At 38.7% G+C, this 26,458-nt stretch overlaps 1 protein-coding gene across 1 annotated transcript in view; it reads left to right on the forward strand.

The window, feature by feature from the left end:
• Window positions 1-26,458, forward strand: part of LOC122713503 — a 69,665-nt gene that overhangs the window by 33,360 nt on the left and 9,847 nt on the right. Inside the window, exons 4-5 of the mRNA XM_043934041.1 lie at window positions 16,543-16,669; window positions 18,134-18,304. Of these exons, the coding sequence (XP_043789976.1) occupies window positions 16,543-16,669; window positions 18,134-18,304 (298 nt within the window). The remainder of the gene's footprint in view (window positions 1-16,542; window positions 16,670-18,133; window positions 18,305-26,458) is intronic.

The following is a 26,458-nucleotide window of genomic DNA, read 5'->3' on the forward strand; positions in this document are numbered from 1 at the left end:
CATTAATCCTCTGTCCTTTGGACAATTTCAAACTCTGGTATATCTTTTTTCAACCGGTTTTATCAAAAATCTTTCCATCTTCATCTAAGTCCCTAGATCGTATTGTACATTCCGAATACGAGGAAAATCATTGGCGGGAAAATTTGATTCCGTTTAACCGGATAAGAGATCCCACGGTGGGTTAAAACGATTCGCTCGCATCGAGGTTAATGTAACCCCGTGTTACTCGCATCGATGGATCTGATGGTGCTTGAACGTCGCGGTAACACGAGTCGCGGTTACTTGCATTAAGTGCGACTATACACTCGAACGCGCCACCGTGGGACGCGTGATTCGCTCGCTTCGTTTTCAGCCAGTGGTAAACCAAGTATATGGGATGCATATCGTTGCCTCGTTGCGTGCTTATTATACCGCAAAATCTTCCGTGGACGATAATCGATTCCACGGCAGTTGGAAACTATCGAAAAGAAGAGGTGGCATAGGTTAATGGCGAAGGAAGGTAATTTCTTGATTAACTTTTTAAACGATTTCGTCGACATCTTTGTCTCCAATCGAATATTTTATCGCTTTATTTTGTTATACGTAACAAAATTTATAATAAGATAACGAAAAATAAGATTCACGTTGCGATCTATAATTTAACAGTTTGCATGCTCATTTGCGAAAGTGTCACAGATTTTTACACGTGTCGATAGTTTCGAATACATTTAACTTTGGCCAAGATGAAATATGTGATGCACGCGTTGTCTCGATATATGCTGAATATATATCGTAAAATCTTCCGTGGACGATAATCGATTCCACGGCAGTTGGAAACTATCGAAAAGAAGAGGTGGCATAGGTTAATGGCGAAGGAAGATAATTTCTTGATTTAACTTTTTAAACGGTTTCATCGATATCTTTATCTCGTCTATTTTTTAATTATCCTTTTCTCCGTTCGAATATTTTATTTTGTTATACGTAACAAAATTTATAAGATATCAGAAAATAAGATTCATGTTGCGATTTATAGTTTAACACTTTGCATTCTCATTCACGAAAGTGTCACAGATTTTTGCACGTGTCGATATTTTCGAATACAGGTTTCCAAATTTAACTTCGGCCGAGATGAGATTTCGTGAATGAGAGAGGTCGAAAATCCCGGTTAAAAATCTATGTTTTAAAGTTAATGGGAAGGTTTATCGAAAAATTCGATAGATCTTTCAGAAGGATTTCAATTTCCTGGTCGAACGTGGCCAGGTTTATCGCATGCGCGAGCCTGAGGAACCGCTAAAAACAGCAATTTAGAGAGTGGTGGCGGGATCGAAAGGCGCATTGCAATATCGAGAAGGCAACGAGTTTCCTTCCAGCCAAATCGCAACCAGGTAAAAGCGATACTTTTGCCGAAAGTAACTCTTATCACCGCCATTTCACCACGGAGTGTATCGATTATAAATTCCAACGTATTGAATCATCCGTTGCATATCCCCTCTGCAATAATATCAATACCAACACCGTTTAAAAAAATTTAAAAAAAAAGAAGAAAGAAAGAAAGTTTTAATTTTCAATTTTCTCTAAATTAAATCTTCGCTCAGTAATTATCGATATGTATATAATATAACAATTGAATGTAATGTAAACAAATTATGCAATCCCCGATTCGTTGACTTTCTTCAAGTTTTCTTTCTTTTCCTTTTACTCGTTGTTCCTTCCGGCCATTATTGTTTACCTTCCCTCAGACTCGTTCTAATTACACGGTTCGAATTCACTTCGCGGCAAATCCCATTTTCGAATTAACGAGGATGAAAGCGTGGCCAGGGGCACCGAGACGGGTGTATCAAAGGGAGCTTGATTAAAATTAATAACCGATAATCACAGGACCAGGTCGTTTCGCGGTGCGATTACGCGTGACGGACTCGTTCGACCCGTTTCGACCAAGCTTGTCCTCCGCCCGTTTCTTTCCGATAATCCACGTGCACGTATTAACGATCACGTATCGCGTTTTCTTCTTAAAACTAACAGAACGAATACTCCGTTCGATCGAATTGTAATAAATGCGAAAAATCGAGTCGTATTGGAAGACGATAAATCGAAGAGATGAAAATAAATTTTTAAACGCTTCTCTCTCAGAATTATTTCTCCCAGAATAAAGGCACGTTTTGATCGAAGTTGTACGCGCCTTCTTCTCCTCGTCTTTTTCAAAATTCTCACCATTCTCTTTTTCTCCATCCGATCCCCACAAATATGCGGAAGCGACACGATTTTCGCCTTCCGTCCATCCAATGCGCGTTTACGATCGTCAGATTCGTCTCGATTCTGGCCCCATTCGATTCGATTCGATCCGGCTTGACATCGAGCTCGTACGATGATTTTCACGCTGGAGCCGCGCGGTTATCTTTGTAATTACAAGATGGCCGGGATCCTTGTGCGTACTTCATCGTCTTTTGCAACGTTATTGCCGTGGCAGCGAATTGCTGTTCCAACCGCATCCACTGTTAATCTGTTATTTGCATAAAAAGCTGGTCGTCCAGTTTTCGTAAATCGTTTACTGGAAGAAGAGTGCCTTTATCCGTTAAAATTCCCGATGCGCCGCCAGATATCGGGGTCGTTTCTCGACGGTCTTTACTGCCCCCTTGCGCGTATATCTCTCGCAGCATGGCCGCGATTTTTTTTAAGCCTCCTCCACGGATTAAATTACGCGGAAGGAAGGCTGGTGGACGCTATTAAACAGTTTCGCAAGCCAATCTTTTATTATTCGAAGATTAGTATCCAAACGTGGTATGTGTTCCATTTTTTCTTCTTTCTTTTTTTATTCAAAGTGTGCCACCACTGATAAGTCGAAATAAGTGGATGTTACGCTTCGGTGGACATTACGTCTCTTCCCGTTCGTGAAAAGAATTGTATCCTTGAAGGCGTTAGAGCATTGAAGAAGGAGTTGATTCGTCACTCGCCTCTTATCTTACGATATTCGGTTAAAAGCGGATATAGTGGGTTAATGGATTCCTCGGTTGGAAGAATTTTTAATTATACGTAAAGGTATCTAATAAACGAGAGAGGGAGATAGAAAGATTAAGAATAATGTCTACAAAGTTCGAGGATCGCGGCACACCTCGTGCTCGCCTTCTGATATATAGCCTATATACGTATATTAACACGTTGCCCAACCGTTCGATGCTTTCATGTAGCAGTGGTGTCCAGGAGACAGCCGCGTTTAATCAACCTTCACCGAAACGGACAGGATATCATTTCTCACTCGTTCCAAGCCACTAAAAGGCCCGCTTATCGTATTGCTTCTTCGTCAGCAACCTCCTACGAACTCTCCTGTAAACTCGTCATCCGTCCAATTTCTCATTTTCTTAACTCGACAGTTATTGCCCCGACATAGATGTTATAGGCCCGGGATACGGAAAAAGAAAATCTCGGGAAGACGAAACAAATTTTCTTCATTGTCTCCATCGATCTCGATGTCCAAGAAATTTAAACTCGAAGTTTATAAGATATATTCTACATAGATACATTCTTACGTTGACCAGCAGAGCGGAAGAAATTTGATTATTTTTGAGATCACGACGCATTTCAAAATGGAATTTTAAATTTCCTTTTATGTTTAATGCACGGTGAAATGGAAAATTTAACAGTTGAAGTTACTTCGATAATTCATGTTCAAATAATTGCAAATAATTGTAGTGGCAATTTTACAAGTGATTGCTTAAGGTAAGGTAAGCTTTTTCAACTTTTTTAATATCCGCACATTTATCCCTTCTTCTTTCAACGAAAGATCCGTGTCATATAATTTCTATTCTCGCATATACGTCGAAACGGAAGTTGAATCTACAAACGAAAACTATCGCCACGAAGAGGAACGGAACCAAGTTACCATTAAAGGAAAGGCATCGATGCCGTCTCGATCGTTCGGGACAAGTTGCAGACTCTCGTTTTATTTACAACTTTCGCAAGGGGGCACATTAGCAATTTCGACGAGTTTCCATTCTCCCTATCGAGGCGATCACGCAGGCAACGCATTAACTCCGCGAACGAACATTAAACGAGACGAGGATTGGACACGATCGATGATCGATACCGTGCTTAATATCGTTGCGAGTTCTTGCGCTTTTCGAGTTCATGACCCATTCCCCCTGCATTCGACAGGATCGATCGATATCGGCCGCAGTTATTCGCCGTGAATTAAAATCAAGATCCGTTCCATAGTCGAGTGTCATAAGTTTCTTTTTCTTGATACGAAACGGATACTTATTGTTCCCTCTTTCCAAAATATTGTTGGGATTTATTTGCAAAATATTCCTCGAAGTGCGTTTTTATAATGTTTGTAGTTTGAGAAACTGCTCTTCATCACCTTCTTCTAATTCTTGGAAAGCCTTATTATTTTTTTTTTCCAAAATTGTTGGGGCTTATTTGCAAAATATTCGAAGTGTGTTTCTAGTAAGATGTCTCATAAGTTTCTTTCTTTTTCTTGATACGAAATGGATGACACGATATTTGTTTTGCTCTTCATCATCTTCTTCAATCTCTTGGAAAGCCTCATTCTTCCCTCTTTCCAAAATATTGTTGGGATTTATTTGCAAAATATTCCTCGAAGTGCGTTTTTATAATGTTTGTAGTTTGAGAAACTGCTCTTCATCATTTTCTTCTATTTCTTTGGAAGCCTTATTATTCTCTCTAAAATTGTTGAGGTTTATTTGCAAAATATTCCTCGAAATGCGTTTCTATAATGTTTGTAGTTTGAGAAACTGTTCTTCATCACTTTCTTCTATTTCTTGGAAAGCCTTATTATTTTTTTTCCAAAATTGTTGAGGCTTATTTGCAAAATATTCGAAGTGTGTTTCTATTAAGATGTCCCATAAGTTTCTTTCCTTTTCTTGAAAATTTCTTGGGAAGCTTCATTCTTCNTCTTCAATCTCTTGGAAAGCCTCATTCTTCCCTCTTTCCAAAATATTGGTGGGATTTATTTGCAAAATATTCCTCGAAATGTGTTTCTATAATGTTTGTAGTTTGAGAAACTGTTCTTCATCACTTTCTTCTATTTCTTGGAAAGCCTTATTATTTTTTTTCCAAAATTGTTGAGACTTATTTGCAAAATATTCGAGGTGTGTTTTTATTAAGATGTCCCATAAGTTTCTTTCCTTTTCTTGAAAATTTCTTGGGAAGCTTCATTCTTCCCTCTTTCCAAAATATTGTTGGGATTTATTTGTAAAATATTCCTCGAGGTGCGTTTCTATAATGTTTGTAATTCGAAAAACTGCTCTTCATCACCTTCTTCCATCTCTCAGAAAGCTTCATTATTCTTTCTTTCCAAAATTGTTGGAGCTTATTTGCAAAATATTCGAGGTGCGTTTCTATAATGTTTGTAGTTCGAGAAACTAGTCTTCATCACCTTCTTTCATCTCTCAGAAAGCTTCATTATTCTTTCTTTCCAAAATTGTTGGGGTTTATTTGCAGAATATTCGAGATGCCTTTCTATTAGGCTGTCCCATAAGTTTCTTTTTCTTGATACGAAATGGATACACGATATTTGTTTTGCTCTTCATCACCTTCTTCTATTTCTTCTTCTATTTCTATTTCTTCATTCTTCCCTCTTTCGAAAATATTGTTGGGATTTATTTGCAAAATATTCGAGATGCGTTTCTATAATGTTTGTAGTTCGAGAAACTAGTCTTCATCACCTTCTTTCATCTCTCAGAAAGCTTCATTATTCTTTCTTTCCAAAATTGTTGGGGTTTATTTGCAGAATATTCGAGATGCCTTTCTATTAGGCTGTCCCATAAGTTTCTTTTTCTTAATAATAAGTTCCATAAGTTCTTTTTTCTTGATACGAAATGAATACACGATATTTGTTTTGCTCTTCATCACTTTCCTTTATCTTTTGGAAAGCCTCATTGTTCCCTCTTTCCAAAATTGTTGGGGCTTATTCGCAAAATACTCGAGATGCCTTTCTATTAGAGTGTCCCATAAGTTTCTTTCTTTTTCTTGATACGAAATGGATATTTGTTTTTTGCTCTTCATCACCTTCTTCCATCTCTCAGGAAACTTTATTATATTCCCTCTTCCAAAATTCCAAAATTGTTGGGGCTTATTTGCAAAATATCCCTCGAGACGCGTTTCTATAATGTTTATTGTTCGAGAAACGGATAAATAGATTCGTCGCGCAAAAGTCGAAGGTAGGGGAGAAAAATTGGGAAGGATTACATTATTTCGCGTAATTTGGCTCCTCGAGAACGGGAAGGGAAGAAAGGAGGTTAAGAATTTACAATTACTCTTGATCGAATGGAACGAAGAGAATATCTGAAAGCCAATCGACATTGGAATCGATTAAACTTCGTTCTTATTTACACGGCACCTGCACCTATAGTCGTAAAAATGTAAGCAAGAAGGCGTCGTAGTAAATTTCGCGTAAGTGGTTTTGGCCAGGTTGCAATTACGATTCACGAAGGAGGATCTCGTAATTCGCGATGCTCAAACGATTTCGTTTCTTCTCGAACGAGTTATCATCTTTTAAAAATGTAGTCATCTGTAGTAATTTGCACGCGAGCGAAGATTGCCGTGCAAGATTAACTTCAAAACTTTTCTTCGATTCGACTCCGTGAAAGGAATCACGGATGTTTAAATCAATAGTGAAAAACAGCAAAGAGATCGGCAACAAGGCATCCTGATAATTCTTTGCGAATTGGATTAGCAAATTGTTCATCTTCAAATTGTTCTCGAGGAGAAGAACGATTTCTTCCGAATCGTTAATTTCCCTTTATTTATTTATTCCTTCGAGATTGACAACGATGCTCGACGAATGCTGAGAGGTTAAAACTTTTGCCAATGAACCAATCAGAAAGAAAGAAGAATTGAAAATTGAAAATCGAATCGAGAATTGTAAAAAAAATATATATATAATATATAAAATAAATAAAATATGTACCGTTATATTCATCGTATAAATCTCGCACGATGCGTCAAAGTAACTTGTTCTACGCGTGTTCCAATACGTTTCTCAACACCGTGCAAAGTGGATAAAAGAATAAAGAGACACGTTGCCGCCACCCACCGCGTACAACGCACGATTCATCATCGCTCTATCCGTACCAGCTGCCGATTCACAGTTACTCGCAATAATGAAAAAGCCATCAAGACGCTATTAGTAGTAGTAATTATTTATAACATTGACGCAAGAATTCGCGAAATTCTTCTTTGGAGGAAGTGAAATTTTTTTTGGAGAGAGTGAGAAAGATCTACTTCTTTTCGAGGAGAAGACATTTTCAACTTTCACTAACGCGCGTAAAACAGAATTCTCTTCGGTTTCTCCTCAGAAGAGCGAAGAACAATCCCAGTCAGTTTGTTCACTTGTGCAAACTGGAAGGTTTCGCTCCCCGGGATTAAGGGGACGGCTTATACGTGTCTCGTTACATGTACCCGCAAATATTGCAACGGGTAAACGGATCTCTTTTACGATCTCGCGCGAACAGGTGGAATCGGAAGTCGAGCCGTCAACACGAACCTCGGTGTTTGCTCCTCTCAAACACGCTCCTCTTCTCCACGACGAGTGTTTTCTCTTTCGATCCTCGTTTCGAGGAGGAGGAGGAGGAGGATTTTCCTCCACGCCTGACGTTACAATCGTTCGACACAAGTGTTGGCCACACTTTAAGTATCGTGTACACCGTCACGATATTTCCTTCTCCCCCTCCTCCTCCCTTTTACTCAAACAGGGCGCCACCAATAGAAGGGAGAGAGGGAGGAGGAGGAGGAGGAGGAGAGGCGTCCACGTCGTTTCTTGCATCAAAGTTCATTTGCCTTCGAGAGCCTCCTTTTTTTTTCTTTTTTCTTTTTTTTTTTTTTTTCTTTCCAACTCGCTCGCTTATCGAGCATCGTTGCTACGGCCAGTAAATATTACCTTCCCGAGTAATTTACATAATTACCGAAATTTATAGGTTAATAAAGACACGGACGATCTCGCCTCGAGCGACTGTCATCGGCAGGTAGGGCAAACAGACGCCGATATATAGAGAATCTCACGTGACATGTGATCGTACAATTTTCGAGAGGATTTCTCGAATTTTTCTATCTCGAGAGAGATAAGGCGAAAAGGGGAGGGGGAACTGGACCAAGCATCGCTTCCTTCTCTCTCTCTCTCTCTCTCTCTCTTCTCCTCCTTTTGAAATTCTAAACTTAACGGATAAAAATGCGTGAAATAAATAGCGTGAATAATGTCGGGCTCTTCTATCCGTTGGCCAGATCTGATTGACGGTGAGACGTAAAATTCTTGTTCCGTGCGAAGGGAAAATAGGATTCCTTGAATCGTTGGAAACTGTAATGGTAAATTTCTTCGTCCCATGGGTAAATTATAGAGGTTCTCTTCCTCTTCGAGGCCATGAACGAACACTTTCGTTTCTCGAAGTTCGATTATGATCATACTCGTCGAGGTGGCCATTCGTTGCTTACAACGAGTTGCGCTACTTGTAATATACTAGTCTTGGAATCTGGAATCTTGTATCCGAGAGAATTGGGACACTTTGAGTACTCGTCAAAATGCTCGAACTTAACACTTATTCGTGGCACGTATGTATGGTTATAGTTGTAATCTCGAATATTATAAGTTTGTCACTACGTTTATTTTATATATATTTATTATATATATATTATATTATTTTATACATATTGTCACTGCGTTTATTATTACGTTTTGGACGATAAATTTAATTTTCGAATTAAATTTTGTTCTACTATCCTCGAGTAATTTTCGTAACGATGATCGTCTCGTTCATCTTTCTATGATTTTTATGAATTTTTTTTTATTTAGACGGTTTTCTAAACCATTTATTTATAGATATATTTTGGGAGAATTGTTTTTCGAATTCGATTTTGTTTGATTAATATCGATTGACAACGAATCGTCGAATGATCTTTCGAAGAGCTACTAATAACTAATAAAGTAGAAAAAAAATGGAAATTTTCAAATGATGAGACGAGTAGTAGTCTCATAAAATTATTTTTTAATTTCATCGTAAATTGTCGGAGGCACGAATTAACAAGATTCGTTGTTTTTATCATAAGGAAGGAAACAAGTTTTAATCTCGTTGTAATCTTGGAAATATGTAAAATTGAAGGGGACTTGGCTGTCTAATTGCGCCTATATATATATATTTTCTTTTATATTCGTCTAAATTTCAAATTCTGTTCGAAACGCGGGAAATAAAAATTGGTGAACAATTATTTAGAGACGAGAAAGGAAATGTACACGAGCGAGACTTTTCCACGAGTCACGTGAAAGAAAAGACAGTTGGAGTGTGGTCGAAGCGCAGCAGCAACGAATGGCTTAAAAGCGATCCGCCTGATTTCACGCTATTATTTAACATCAGCGGGTGGAAATGTAATCACGATAATGTGTGCCGATCGCAAAAACTGGATAACGGCTGGAAGATTGAACAACTCCCGCGAAACGGTATTTTAATAATATCCCCGATAACGCGATACTTTAACGCATTAACGGATGAAGAGAGAGAAAGAGAGAATCAAAAGGAATTGCTTTGTGAAATAAATGAAAAAGGGGGGGATAATCGTTCTAATGGCGATTATCGAGCGATCGACAGAGTTAAAAAAAGAAAAAAACTTCCAATGTTTGCGCGAAAACAAAATAAAGTTGGAGATTAAAATCCTAGAGATATTAAAATTCCAACGACGTTGGTGTTATTTTTATAGCATTTTGTGTCAGAAATGTTTATTTCGACAACGGTATCTCGTCCATAACAAAAATACGTGGCGTGTGCCATTCGAATAAAAATTTCATAATTGACTTGTAATTATACGGAATACGTAATAAAAAAAAAAAAACTAGAAAAAAACATAGAGATGAGATGTAAGAAACATAGTGAGATGAAATATCGTGTTAAACTCTCGTCCATTTTTCTTATAGATGAGGTTTTCGAAGAAAGCACAAATCGATTCTACATCCCTTACTCAAAGAGTCTGATGCCAAATAAAAGGAATGAGTATCGCTCGATGGGAAATCGAGGATCAAGTAATTTCGATTTTCTATTTGTTCCACTATCCATTTTTCATCAAACTCGATTCTTTATATAATAAGATATTTACAAATCGTTAATGATATTAATTATAAAAGAAAAAAGGGCGAGGTTATATCAGTTGAAATTTCCATTACACTAAATCTTATTATTTCACTTTTGTATCATACATCGATACATATACGATATGTGATCCACTTTAGGCTCGGTTATAATAAACTCGTATTTTCGTAAAATTATTATTGAACGCGAAAGCATGTTAAGCTAATTAACTTCTGCGATAAAATTCGGCTTAATGATTGGTAACGTTGGAAAGGAAATAGATCTGAAGAAATGGAAGCAACGAAGAAAGACGAGAATGAGATGACGTGTGAAAATAATAGAATGTTGTTCGAACTGTAAAATTATATCAAAGTCCAAACAATTTGGAGGGAATTCAATTTTATTAACGATCCATAATTCCATTCAGCGAAATGAAAAAGTAAGATACACGTCCTGTTTAACCGATATTTGTTCTCGATTAGAAAATTACAAAACTGTGCGAAATTGTGACGATTAATCACGGGAAACGGCGCGATATGTCTCGTTTAATTTTCAAAAATAATTAAGACGGAGCGAGATTCATCCGCTTCGAAGGATCCGTCTTCGAAGATTGATAATGGCGGAGGATTTATCGTTGATTAATCGGTTCATTCGCCAAAATAGGATTTCGCGTGAATTATCCCCACGTTTCCAATTCTCTTTCTACAACACGTAGAACCATTTAGAGATTGATTGCGCGCCATTCAACGACACGAATAACTGCAAAAGGAAAAAGAAAGAAGAGAAAGAAGAAAATGATAGCTTCGAAACGATCCACGTTCCATTCCTTCGAGACGTATCATCGATTACGCGTCGAACTTCTCCTCTTAATAAACATCTTCATCCAGCCCCAACAGGTGTTAAACAGGCGGGATGCAAAACGTGTCGATTCACGATCATTTCTTTTTCTCTTTCTCTTTCTCTTTTTTCATTCTCCCCACTCTTTGAACACTCTCGTATCGATGGATTTCTTCCTCTGGATTCTTGAGCGGCCGATTTAAAAGCGTGACGCGCGAAATTTTTTTATCTCTTCCTCTTCCTTCTTAACTCGACGTAACAAACGCACGCGTCTATCAGCGACATATGGCGTTGATATTTTTAATCGCCACCAATCGAGCCGAAAAGAAAAACGATCATGAAATCGAGATAGGCGATCGTACATCGACTAAATTTACAACATCGAGTTAAGTTAATTGATTAAAATTTAATCTGCGCCAGAAATCAGAAAAATATATCTCTTTTTCTCTGAGAGAGAGAGAGAGAGAGAGAGACGTAGCCTCGTTTTTTTACCAAATCCCTTTCGCTCGAAGAAAGAGAGGGAGAAGGAAGCGTGCACGGTGGGCATAGATAGGAAACGGATAGTTGACAGATTCGAGAAGGGAGATAAATCCCGTATTGCCAGGCGTGATTCGTGAGTGAGATGCAATCTCTACCGGCATCCACCTTGACACAGAACGCGACATTCCGGTCGATAATCGGTCACGTACCATCTCGTGCCGCGGTCCTCTCTCCTCGTCCACCACGCTCACCCTTTCCTTTTGCATAATTTCGAAATTATAAGACGGAAATGCACGCGCCCGAGCTCGAACGTGCTCGATCGCGATCGGGTGACGCGTGTCCGTGAAAATGCAGGCTAATTGCACGCGTTTCTTATCTTGTATCGTGGGCAATTTGTCCACGTACGTCTTGAAATTAAATTGTCCCTGCTTTTAGAAATCGGTGCATCTCTCTCTCTCTCTCCCTCTCTCCCTCTCTCTCTCTCGAGAGAGAGAAAGAGGATTGGTTAATTTCAAGATTGGAAGTTATCTTCTAAGATGACTTAAAGTTGATGATGAAATTATTATAAAATCGTGTCCATAAATCATGGAGCAAGAGGAGGGGAGATTAATAATAAAGAAAAGAAAGCGCTTGATTCGGGAGAACGGTACACGGATATAATTGAAATATAATCGATTGATTATATTTGATGCATGGCCGAGCATCGTCCAAAGCAACTTCCTATAAATTTATCATGGCGTGATAATTATTCATTTATTAAGGGTAACCTCGTTACTAAACCAGCATTGTAAACGGGGAATATATCATTGGCGCGGCAAGCAGTTTTTATAAAGAGTTTATTGCGAGGAGAGGAGGTTAATTGCGTAACAATGTCGCGAATTCATTCGGTGGTTGTGAATTAATTTCAGGGGAGAAATACATCGTGTGATTAATGGCGGCTATTAAATCGAAAAGAAACTCGGACACACTCTCGCGATTCCTTGGTTGATTAAAAGGGGGGAGGGAAAGGGAAAAAACGGGTGGGTGAATAATAATTTTAATAAAACGTTTTTCTCAAGATTTACTATAATCGATGTTTCGGGAATGAATGAATTATTATTATTATTATTATTATTATTAATACGGTGTAATCAAAAATTCCCTGGAGAAGAAGAGGGGGAAAAAAAATAATAAAAATTCACGAAGAACGTTGATTTTTGGATGATTTACGGGAGCGATCATTCCTCGACACGAATTATGCGAGTCATAAATAATTCGAAGTAACTGAATTTCAAAACACGAACTCATTTCTCAACATATATATATTCTCAAAAAATGTCTCTTCGCAATTGTGAAACGCGTTCAACGCGATAAAAAAGAAAAAAAAACGAAAGTAGTTTCCGATATTAAAATATTAGATAAATTCTATTATTACACACATATATATATATATACATAGTATTGTTCGACCCCTTCCATTCGACCCCTTCCATGTCGCCTTTAAATGCCTTTAAACGACATATTTATATTCGACGAAAGGCATTTCAAAATTCGCATTCATCGCGCAAACACGCAAAGTCGTCAAACGACTTATCTACAGCGGAAAGTATCGACGAGAAACGATTAATAAAATTGAAAATAACGAGTAATTTTTTCGATATAATCGAACAAAGGATCGAATCTGTGACATTTCGATCGTCGAATTTTCATCCCTCGACCGATTATACATATATATATATATACCGGGTATATCTCGAGGCGGGGAAGAGGGAGGGGAAAAGGTGGCCATACGTATCGCGTAACGAGAAAGTAATCGTTTCGTTGAAAATCATGAAAAGTATAATTTGTCCGACGAAACTAATTATACGGAGCCGTTAACTGGACGGGCATTAAATCGAACACCCTCAATTTACCTTTTCGCCGTTGCGGCTTTAAACCGAGCAACGTTGATACGAAAAAAAAAGAAAAGGAAAAAAAAAAGAAAAAGAAAAAGAAAAAGAAAAAGAAAAAAAAAGGATTTGCATCTTACACGATGCGCAATGCGTAACGAGCGCTTATTTTCGAATAGCCGTCTCCCTCCCCCTCCCGATGCTCTAAATAATACGTTCCCTTGAGTGATCCATTTTTTTTTATGCGGCCAAGTCCAATATTCAAAACGACATATATACAGTGATTAATCGCGACGTTAAAATGTTAAATACAAGTATACGACTTGGAAACAAGTATCGAGCTTGTTAGCTTGATAAATTATCTCGTTTAAGATATCCCTCTCCGTGCTCGAGAGGAACAGATCAGCATTCTTCCACCTCACCATTTCAGAGAATAATCGTGATCGCCTTCGTGTTCCAACTTCGATCAAATATCACGTTTAACGTCGATTCCCCTTCGTCCCGAAGGATCGAATTTTGATTTATTAGCCGAGATATATTATTGCTTCAATCCTCCTCGTCATTCCTTTTCACGATTCGATTAAAAGTGTGTAAGTGGTATGTACGGCTTCGAAGACGTCTGATTCCTTCGATGAAACTCGCGTTGCTCGAGGAGGACGTTTCCGAGGATGATAAAGAAAAAAAAAAAAAAAGGAGGAAGGGAAGAAAAATATCACGCTAACTACCATTCGATACGTAAAACGCATCGGCTGTAAATTCCTCCGTCGCGTAAAATAATACCCTCTGACCTGGCGGCCATCCGCGTAACTCCGCGGGCTTAAGCCGAAACGTATTTTACCATAATGGCTCTCGTGTTGGCAATTCAACCGAGACCAATCCGAAACATTGTGTGCATAAAGTGTGGAAATATATCCTTTTTCTCGCGGAGGACGCGCGATAAAATTTTAATATCTGCAAAAGTTTTCGAATCACGCACGTGTCTCCCTAACTTGAAATTTTATCATGACCGACTCGAGTTTCCCTTTTAAGATTTTTAAACGAGATTTAAATCTCGCGCCGATATATCGAAAGGAAGTTAGATAAAAATTGTCCGTCAAGACGAGATGTCTCGTCGTAAATTTTTGGTACGGGACGGAAGAAAAGGTTTAAAAAAANAAAAAAAAAAAAAAAGAAAAGAACCGTGGATGGAACCGGTATCGCGATACCCGTGAGAGAAGCTATTCATTTTGGAAGCAATTAAAAAGGGAGAGGACAACGATTGGTGAAGGAACGCGCCCGTTTCTTCAAACGACCATCGAGCATCCGACCAAACTTCTTTTTTACCCGCAAACTATTTAAATTTGATCGTGAGGAGCATCCGTGTCCCCAAGAAAGGTATAAGGCTCGATATATATATATATATATATATATATATATATATATATATATATATATNCGATGGATCAAATCCCCTTATATCTTTGTCACTACCAGTGCCATCTGCTACTTCATCCAACCACCCCCTTTTTTTCCCTTTCAACCATAATATACATTCCTAATTTAACTATCTCAATTCCTCGCAATTCTCTCGATCTATTTTTCTTCGTTAATTACGAAAAATACGAAAAATTTCGAGCTGCGTGAGATCGATCGTTCGTGAGAAAGATACGAACTTTTGAAAAATAATTTTGTCGCGACGATCCGCGATGCGTTTTGAGAACCGCTGATTCGATGTTATAAAGTAGCAGCGAGAAGAGGAGAGGAAAGGGGGGAGGGGAAACATTCCTTCTTTTTCCACCATTCACCATTTCTAGGAAGATCGTTCGAGATCGAGATTTGATCGGATATCCTTTGGCATCCGGCCAAATGTATGAAAAAGAGTTTCTCTTATCGAGAGGAATTCTTCTTATGCAGCTTCTTACGCCGTTTTCCCATTATCGTTCCCTCCTTATCTCACGCGTGCCATCGGCTCGATTGTGCATAACGTTGGACACACGACGTTGCGCTGATGCGCGGCTCGCGACATGCATCGAACGTGTAATTTATGCCGTAGTTTACCGTAAACGCGGTGAGATGCGATCCTTCAACCTCGTTGCAACATTCTTCCTCGATCTTTTTCTTTTTTTTTCTCTTTTTTCTTTTTTTTTTTTTTTTTTTCGACCACCGAAGCAGCATGCCTCGCTGGACAGGCTGCCATACAAGCAGTAATTTCGCGAAGATCCGTCATATTAGGGGAGATATTATTGACTCTCTGCGACTATGAGGAAAAACGAGATGGAGGAAAAATTTTATCTCCATTTTTTTTTTTTAATTAACAGCGATATTTTTCTCCGTTTTTAAAACAATTTTACTTTCCTTTCCAAATGCAAAAATACGATGATTAAAATAAATTTTATTATTTGTTAATTTTATTATTAATTTTATTTGAAGTAAAATATAAAAAAATGTCGCGAACGAAATCGGAAACGAGTTATATTCGATGATATTCTTTTCTTTAAAAGTTTCTTACAAATTAATCTTTCTGTTATGAACTTCCGTTTATAACACCACGATGAACACCAGAAGAATATTCTCGATGTAGTAAATGCTTAACATTTGCCAACGGATGAACCATGGGTGATTTTTTTGTCAGGGCGAAATCGCCGACAGCCGACGATTTAACGGCGCGAGGAGTCCCTCCGCGCGCACAGTCTTTATCGAAGAAGAGATTAATCTCTAAATAGTCGTGGACAGTTGCAAAAGACGACGAGGGAACAACTCTCGAGGGAGCAACTCGCTCGATCGTCAAACCTCTTAATGCTGATTAATTATCGTTATTAATATTAGTCAACGGAGGCGTACCGCGACTCTATCCCCAACCTTGTAATTACTTTAATTTCGAGCGATTACGCCTTCAAAAGCCAAACCCGAATCATGTGAATCATCCTCGTGATTAATTATCCCAAACTTGAAAACTGTGATCATTTGAAGGCGAACAATATATATATATATATTCTTTAAACGCATCATCGCGATTCGCTCAAACAAAATTCAACGAGGCAGAGCAGAGTCATTCAATTTTTTCAAAGAAAATATTTTGATCGATTCATCAAGCGAGATACGCTCCTCGAGGATCCTTAATCTTGGACGATTCGTCTTGTGACAATCACACGCTCGAAAAAAAGAGACAAGTCAGTTTCTTTTTTTGAAACGAAAGCTTTTGACGATATTAAAGATTCAAGATCGAAGGTAAACAATCTTCTTTAGACCGTTCCTCTTCTCGAAAACTCTCTCTCTCTCTCTCTCTCGTGTCGAGGAAAAAAAAAATTGCAATAATTCGCTCCACTTTGTTCCAGAATGCAGCGGAGAAGATGCGTCTTCTAGTCCTCGTCCTCGCGGGCATCTTGAACGTTCTCGAGTTTGTTCGTTGTCAAGAGCTTTCGGTCATCAGGCACTCCGATGGAGACATTTTCACGTTGGAAGGTAAGGATTAAGCGGAAATTACGAAGTCTCTTGCGGCGCGCATCCTCTCTCTTCGAAGAAAGGACGAAACCGTAAATTGCGTACCCATGATTTTGCGCAACCGTGTTGAGGAAGAGGAGAGATCGTACGGGATTCGATATTAAAAACAACGGAAAAGAGGAACGGTGCCTGTGCAGGGTTTCGCGCGGTGCCGTGAAGCACAAAGGAAACAGGAGGGAAGGGAGGGAGGAGGGGGGAAAAAAAGCTCGTAACAGATTAACCATGAAATTACAATGTAACGATTTGACAGCTGTATTTCACCTGGCCAGATTATATGTCGCGTTCTGCCCGTCCAGCCACGGATGAATCCTCCTCCCCTTCCCCTGCAAATTTATCTCCGAACGTCTGTTTGCGCGATAGCGTGCGCGAGTACAGTTACGTACCGTACACCAATTTTTTCCCCAACATCACCTTCTGGAAAGATTGGAAGTTTTACGATAAGATAATATAAAAAAAAAAAAAGAACGGACTATCGAGGATATAAATATAATTCTTACCAGCCAATTGTTTCAAGCGATCGATAATTACTTTTCGAATTCGACAATTCTGATATACTACTTGTATTATCATCGTGAAATTTTGGAACGATTTGTTCCGAGGATCTTTTAAATAAATTGAACATGCTTTCACATTGATCGACCGATTATCATTCGTAATTTGCGCGAATGAACAAATTAATTCCCTTTTCCCTCTTCTTCTTTCTTAAATATATATCGAGATTAAAAGAAATTATTCAGGTTGCAGGAGGCTTGCACGATGCTCAACCAGCCCTTACGCCTTCTTATATATCTAAATATACCGTTTTAAAAAATTAACAAGATTTAAAAAATTAATTCTCTTTTTCTTTCTTAAAGATAAGATAAAGGATTAAAAGTTTCGAAATTATCCACGTTGCAGGAGGCTTGCAAATATACGCTTTAAAAAATCTTTGGTTACCGTCGATCAAAGTTTCGAATTAAACGGCCATTATCATTAATAATTTGCACGAATGAACAAATTAACAAGCTTCGACAAATTAATTCCCTTTTTCTTCTTTTTAATATTAAGATTGAAAGTTTCGAAATTATCCAGATTCCTACACGGAGGCTTGCACAATCAGCCCTTACGCCTATATACCTAAATATACGCTTTAAAAAATCTTTGGTCGATCAAAGTTTCGAATTAAACGACTATTATCGTTCATAATTTACGCGAGTGAATAAATTAATTCCCTTTCTTTTTCTTAATATCAAAATTAAAATTATCCAGGTTCCTGCACGGAGGTTTGCACAATCAGCCCTTACGCCTATATACCTAAATATACGCTTTAAAAAATCTTTGGTCGATCAAAGTTTCGAATTAAACGACTATTATCGTTCATAATTTGCGCGAGTGAATAAATTAATTCCCTTTCTCTTTCTTAATATCAAAATTAAAATTATCCAGGTTCCTGCACGGAGGCTTGCACGGTGCTCAGCAGCGGAACAGCCAGCCCTTACACGCGTAGCCCTTCGACCGCAGGGCTCGTTCCTCCTAACAACACTTGCACCTGCCAGTGCAACTACGGGCTACCCACCTTCCGGGAGGATCTTCACATCTGCGTGAACGATATTCACGGTAAGCGATTCTAATTACCTCTCCGATTTTCCAATCAAACCTTTTTCCCCTTTGTCCGAGACGTTCGAGATTCTTTCCTTATTTATTTATTTTTTTTTTTCCATGTCGTTACGAGGGAAGGGGAAGCAAGAAGATGGTCGATCTCCCCCTCCCCTCCGTACCGATTTCGTACGATTATCCCGTAAGAATCTAGTGCACGCAACGGTACCACACACGTGTACGCGTACGTGTACGCGATGGCTCGTTTCTTCCTCGATCTTCGCCCGAATCGCTGTGATCTCCAAAGGTCCTCCAATAAACGCGATCGATGACGAATCCCAGGATACTTATCCCCTCCCGGGCCAGGCGAAGCCCATCCTCTGCACGCAATTTCCGAGAGAACGATCCCGAGAGCACCGTCCCCAAGTGGTCCACGAGTTCACGAACACGCCCTACATTATTGTGTACAAATTGAGAATTTTTAAACAACGTTCTCGACCGCCTCTATATATGGTTGGATAAGTATCGATAAAGCATCGATAAATCGATGGAAAATACGTTTGTATAGAAATTTTTCGAGTTTTCCAAAGTATTCCATTTCAATTACTCCTTACGCTTAACCTTATAACCCGGATCTCGAGGCGCGTAAAATAGAAAGGATAAAAAACGGGGAATCGCGGATGAATATTTTATTTACACATTTGTGTAAACAAGCTTGGAAAAGTAAGTTTCAAATTTCCACGGATGGACATATCGAGTGATTGGAAGAAAGTTTACAACTTTATATGTAATTCAATCTTTCTCTCTCTCTCTCTCTCTCGGTGTAATCATTATTCCGCTACGTAGCATTACGTTTCCCCGATTCGCATCTCTCCCCTTTGCAACTGTGTTGCAAAGACCTCGGGTATCTTCACCTCCGTTTCCATCCGATCTACTCGGTCACGTGCATATACCGTTTTCAATTGAACCGTGTCATCAGAAATGATTGCTCTAGCTGTTCGTGCAAATTGTCCTCGCGCTACAACGTTACGTTATTTACGGATGAGTTTCGATCGAATGAGAAAGATTGCACGCGTGGAAACGATCGTGATAATTCGTTCGTTCGTTCGTTCGGTGAAACGAAATTAATCTTCTGGGAGATCGAAATTTTCTATGGGAATTTTCAATATGTATATATCGAGCAAATCCATCGCATCTAGATAGAATAGATAGATATGTATGGTTGCGTATGAGCGAACAAGGATTGATCGGTTCGCATGCCGAATCATCGTAAAACGTGTGGTTAAATCGGTGTTATTTGACTGGTATTGTCGATCTGACAAATTGGATTAATTTGCAATTTAAAATTTGTCTTACGTGTGGCCCGAATTTCACGAGAACTTTAATAACCGATTCTCGTAGCGGTTCAACCGCAAACCTCGTACTTCTGATTTCAACGCGGCGCCGAACGATAGCCGAACCGAGGCATGTAACGCACTATACTTAAAATCTCGTTATAACGTCACGTTTTAATATTATCTTTATCGACTACCGTCCACGCCGATGATGGGCGGATTACAAAATCTTAAATGCAAAAGCGTGTACGATTATGGATAATTGCAACATGTGTCAACGTATATGAATTTTAACACGATGGATTCGTAACGGTAAAACAGAAATAATGTTAATAATGCGTAGCGTTAAAGTAAAAAGAAAAAAAAAATCGAAAAAGAAAAAGAATTATTCAAAATGTCAAAGTAGAAATTTAAACGCACATCGGTGAAATAGAAATTTCATCGATATCTACATTTTTCAATTTGCAAGCAACGAATAAATAAAAAAAAAAAAAAAAAAAAACTGATACGTGATATATTCGATTTATCTTCGATTAAGATCTTTATGATTTTTAACGACGGTGTTAGCAACGGTTTCTACGATCGATCTCTAACTCGTTTTATAAATTTATTCGCGAAAATTATCAGCGCGAAATATCGCGCCGTAAACAACTGGAGACTTCGATGCCTGCATAAGAAATGAACGCACGAAAATTCGTGTTGGCTTCGATTCCGAGCATTGTTCGTATAACGGTATCCATTCAAAATTATCGTCACTTGAGAAATCTTTTCAAAAATCTTTTATTCAAACACGAAAATCGAAATAAATAAATCTAAAACTTTCAAAAAAGATTATTATCGATTGACGGAAAAGATACTAAAAAAGACGCTAAAAAAGAAATACGTTTAATAAAATCGTCGCGAGATGAAAATAATTTACGTTAGATTTACAGTGTTTGCGAGAGAATCTATGTTGAAAATTTATGAATAACAAAGAATTTTGCAATGAAAACTTGATACGTTATCATTAATTTTTCGTAAGAAACAGATGTAATGGTACGCTACGATATATACAGAAACGTTATTAGATAACGTAATATCTCGTTTGCCGAGTCATAAAGATTCTTCATATACGTATCGTCTTACATTTGATGTACGCTGCAGGGAAAGGATCCCTCCCCTTAACAAGCTGTAATTTCCTCTTCATAAACGTCGTTTTCCATCTTACCTACACTATCTTACCTATGCCAATGCGCGGTAATGGAAATTTTTGAAAAAAGATTCGCTTCCATAAATTATATCTGCGCGCATTGTCGAAAATATTTAATTGGAAAATCTTTACGATCCTTGCGAGATCGGAATGATACACCTTATCGTTCTGGGTTCATCTTCGAAAGGTCACACTTCGAAGATTCTCAATGGGCTGAAACCCTCGAGCTCTTATCCTAATAATAATACAATGGCTCAGGTTCATAGGGCAAGCAGTTTGAGGCAGCGCTTCGAGCTGTTCTTAGGTTAGATTTTTCTGAGGATTCCAAAAGCGAATAACCACCATACTTCGTCAAGGAGAAAGTTGTACCGTTACCATTTCCATAAATTAATTACCCTTCCCAATGCAAATTTCAATGGTATCTCTTCTAACAAACGATTGATTTTCATTCAAACTCGGCCCATTCGTTTAATGAGAATTCAATTCGATGAATAAGTGTCCCATTGTTTCACGCGTGACCTTAATCATCCCGGTGCCTATAAACCGTAAAATATCCTATCCACGCACGCCTATCCAGCCAATCTTAATATTAATTGCAATAACGCTTGTGAATTGTGCACGTACGCGCATTACTTACGTCAATAGCGCATTGGCTGAGTTTGTAATTTTCATTTTTTCTACTTATTCCGCACGTTCGCCGATTCCTCGACTCGCGTCTTGCATTCGTCCGGCCGCGAGCCGGACGAGAATTTCTTCGCGCGAAATTAGCGAGAGATTCTTGGATCGTTCCGTTCGCGATAACCAATCGCCGATATCTTAAATACCTGCAATTTAATCATTTTTCTCATCGAAAACTCTCGATCGTCCGGCTTTTTCCATCATCTTGTTTCCTTGTTTACACACAACATCCGCTAATGCAATTTCCATCATCGATAATCAGCTCAATAAAATAGCTTATCTCGGGAAAAGAGACATTCTGTATTCAGATTTTTATTTATCTCGCTTATTCCTCCTCCGTCTTCTTCTTTTAACCAGTTTTATTTCCTTCGCGAGCGTTGTAAATAAGATGAATCGAATTGAACAGTGTTAAAAAATTATCGTATCATTTCTTTTTCTTTTTTTTTTTTTTTTGACATAAATTGCTTAATTCAATTCAGAAACGCATGCAGTAAAAACTGGATATCTTTCGAGCTGATGCTATCTCAATGGAACGTAAATTTTAATAACATGCAAAACTGTCGCATAATTTTCACTCGAATCCTATTTTTTGACAAAGTATCCGTGTATCTTTTATCGAACGATCATCCTCGTGATTCTTTTCAAGTCATCGTCGTTGATTAAAACGATTCAACAACTTGATCGTTGCAACTTAAATCAAATAACCTCCGCGACATATTAACACATTCGAAATCCTGTTTATCGGGCGGGAAGCTTGTGGCAGCAGCCGTATATCTCTCCCCTCGGGACCTCCATCGATTTCGCGTTAAAAGCACCGGCCGAACGGTGCACACTGCGTTAACGGTGTACCCTCGCCGGTGTGGATTATCGCATTAAGGATTATCCCCAAGCTCTGTCACGAGGAACCGTAGCGGGGCATCAGTCACGTCGGCCACGATGGACGAGTAAATTCTTTCGCGGGGCCCAGGGCCGTGTCGCGCCGCCTCGATAAAGTGCGTCCTTCGTTCAATTTCACGCTTTTCCTACCATCAATTTCCTACCTCTCTTCCCTCTTCCCGCTTTTCTTGGGGAGGAGAGAAATGACGTTACCTTACCTGTTTACACAACAGGAGTATATTTCATCTCGCCTCTTGCGAATTCCGCTTTCGAGGAACGGGAAGAGATATCGATTCGAATCTTCCAAGAATTTTCCGTTAAGGAAATATATAATGAAGAGAGGGAAAATTTGAATGGAAAAGGATAACTCGAAGGAGAATTTTCAGGTTCTATCCGGTTTGGATAGTGGATAATGGCCTCTTGCGAATTCCATTTTCGAGGAATGGGATGGATAATGAATATCGATTCGAATCTTCCAAGAATTTTCCGTTAAGGAAATATATAATGAAGAGAGAGAAAATTTGAATGGAAAAGGATAACTCGAAGGAGAATTTTCAGATTCTAAGTTTCCGGTTTGGATAAGTGGATAATGGCGATGGAATGAAATGGAATGAGATGGATAATGAATATCGATTCGAATCTTCCAAGAATTTTCCGTTAAGGAAATATATAATGAAGAGAGGGAAAATTTGAATGGAAAAGGATAACTCGAAGGAGAATTTTCAGATTCTATTCGGTTTGGATAGTGGATAATGGCCTCTTGCGAATTCCATTTTCGAGGAATGGGATGGATAATGAATATCGATTCGAATCTTCCAAGAATTTTCCGTTAATGAAGAGAGGGAAAATTTGAATGGAAAAGAATGACTCGAGGAGAATTTTCAGGGAGAGATTCTATTCGGTTTGGATAATGGATAATGGCCTCTTGCGAATTCCATTTTCGAGGAATGGGATGGCTAACGAGATATCGATTCGAATCTTCCAAGAATTTTCCGTTAAGGAAATATATAACGAAGAGAGGGAAAATTTGAAAAGAAAATTTGAAAATTGGAAAAGGATAACTCGAAGGAGAATTTTCAGATTCTATTCGGTTTGGATAGTGAATAATGGCCTCTTGCGAATTCCATTTTCGAGGAATGGAATGGCTAACGAGATATCGAGATATCGATTGGAATCTTCGAACATCGAATTAAGGAAATATAAATATAATAAAGAGAGGGAAAAAGATGATTCGAAGAAGGATTTTCAGGGAGAGATTCTAACGAGATATCAATTGGGATCTTCGAACATCTTCCGTTAAGAGATAAAGAAAGGGAAAATTGGAGTAGAAAAGAATGATTCGAAAGAGGATTTTCAGGGAGAGATTTCAACAAGATTGGAATTTTCGAACATCGAACTTTTGTTAAGGGAACTTTCGTTAAGGAAATATATAATAAAGAGAGGAAAATTCGAGTGGAAAAGGATGATTCGAAAGAGAATTTCCAAGGAGATATCGATTGGAATCTTCGAACATCGAACAACTTTCGTTAATTAATATCTAATAAAGAGAAGAAAATTCGAGTGGAAAAGGATGATTCGAGAATTTTCAGGGGGAGATTCCAACGAAATATCGATTGGAATCTTCGAACATCGTTAAAGAAATATATAATAAAGAAAGGAAAATCGGAATGGAAAAGGATGATTCGAAGGAAAATTTTCAGGGAGAGATTCCAACGAAATATCGATTGGAAATGTATAATAAAGAGAGGAAAATTAAAATAGAAAAGGATGATTGGAAGGAGGGAGAGATTCTATTCGACTTGTGGATAGTGAATAATGGCTGAATTTCACGCGACTTCTCGTTCCTAGATAGGTAGGAATAATTTATGGATAGGATGGATACGTGGATATGGATTGAACACGTAACGCGAGAAACGTTTTAAACGCGAGGACGTATTAATAGGTACGTATCTGTTTTTCATCGTGCGCCGTACACGACACCACGTAACTCGTGGTAGCCGGTAATTAAAAAAGTCTGAGCACAAGCTAGTGGACCTCGGCGTTCTCCGAGGGGTCAACCGGTCGTGTCAAACGTGTCTCTTTGCCGTTTTCCAGGCCCGGCCGCGTGTGTGTCCTGTGCAATCTATAAATAACAGATTTGCGGCACTGGTGTACAGCTGCTGTCGTAGAGGAGAGGAGGCCGCGCGAGTTGATCAAAAGTACCGCAAGGAACAATATCTCTTCCACCCGTGGTTTCTAATTCTGACAGAACGGAATATCCGTCCCCCGTCTCTAAATTATCTTCGTTCATTAAAGGACCGTGAAATCGGCGTAAGCGTTAAAAAATAAGAAAGTAAAATTTCCAATCGAATCGAAAGATTATATACGTTATTGTATCGTACATCGGGGGGGGAGGGGGGGGGGGAGGGAACAGAAGGCAAGTCGAATACCTATCGCGAATTGAAAATCTCTTCTCTCTTCTCCTCGATTATTACCTCTGTGTAAACGAAGTAACGTTTTAATTAAGATAAATAAATCTCTCGTAATGGAAACGTTTAACGTCCAAACCGAACTAGCTATATATAAGATACGAAATAGCTCAATAATCATCCTAAATAAAATTACCAAATTGCTAACTCATTCTCTCTATAATTATTCTATAATTATCACTTCGATCGTTCGGTATCTATAATCGTATGCACGTCACATTTCGTCTCGCTTCGCTTCGCTACTTTAACTCGAGAATCCTTCGTTGGTAATTCTCTAAATTTATCGATTCTCTCGTTTTCATATAGCTTTATACACTTTCATGCTTTCCATACTCCGTCTCCTTTGCTCAAATAATTGGAATGAGTCGAATTCGCTTAAATCGTTGTTTAATTTATTTAAATCGTATCGATATTCGCCCATCGCCGGCAAATATATATACATATATATATATATATATTCATCGATTTCCATTACGAAGCTCTATCCGTCAGAGAGAAAGGGAGAGAAAGAAAGAGAGAAGGAAAGAAAGAAAAAAGGAGGAGGAAGATCGGTCGTGATCTTCGAGCGAAGGTCAAGGTTCATCGCATAGGCATGTATCGTATCTTCACCAGTTTCACGTCGGGTTTGCCGATCGTTAATCAACTGCTCGTTATCCATTTGCTCGATCGTAGGAGACACGGGTAGCCCGATCGAGCATCCTCCTACGAGCGAAACGGGGACACGGCAGGCTTCCGTTAATTGCTCTCTTCCATCGATTATCGTAAATCGTGTCGGCGAGAAGAAGAGTGGGACACTTTTAACGAGATGGATCGCTTCTTCGAGTAGGAGAGGATCGAAGAAGAACCGATCGGCTCTCCTCCTCGCGCCAAACTTGATGAAAGTGAGAAAATAGTTGCGTTGAGCGGCGTTTACGGGAAGAGAATCGTTTAAGAGAATCACCTGTGCGTGTGTGTGTGTGTGTGTGTGTGAGTCGTGTGTCTAATTTAAACGATTTAAAGACGCGACGCGTCTGTTCCTGAAGCGATTCCTTCGTTCCAACTTGATGAAAGTTTGTGAGAAAATTATCGTCGTTGATTGTCTGAACGAGGTGAAATTTTTACGAGAACCGTTTTGGGTCGTTGATGTCTAATTTAATTAAGGATTGATCATGGATTTTTGACGAAGAATGAAAAAAGAAATTTTTTTCTCGGAATAACCGAGCAAGTGCATACATTGTATACAAAATTTTCGTCGATAAAAATGATAACGATGATAACGATGGATGCGATAGAGCGATAAGGAGAGAGGAAATGTTAAGTTTTTTTAAAATAATAATAAGCCTCGTGTTCTTCTCTCGGATAACCGGTTTCGACCAGGTTTCGACTCCTACTAATAAATACTTGCATCGGCCATCGTCAATTTGAAAGAGACGCGTTACATTAGGAAATGCAATTGTTTGTTGCGTTGGAATTAATATAAAATATAATAGATATAGAAAGTTCTTTCGCAACGATGAATTCGAGGAATTCGTCTTATTATAGCCACGAAAAAAGTGAAAGCAGAAATAGACAAAGGATAGAAGTGTTGTTGTGAAAACCAAGATGTTTAATCGAATTACATATATTATACCCTGTTCTGAACGGTTACGTT

This window comes from Apis laboriosa, unplaced genomic scaffold, assembly GCF_014066325.1.
Source record: "Apis laboriosa isolate Shangri-la unplaced genomic scaffold, ASM1406632v1 scaffold23_cov150, whole genome shotgun sequence".
Classification (NCBI taxonomy): Eukaryota; Metazoa; Arthropoda; class Insecta; order Hymenoptera; family Apidae; genus Apis; species Apis laboriosa.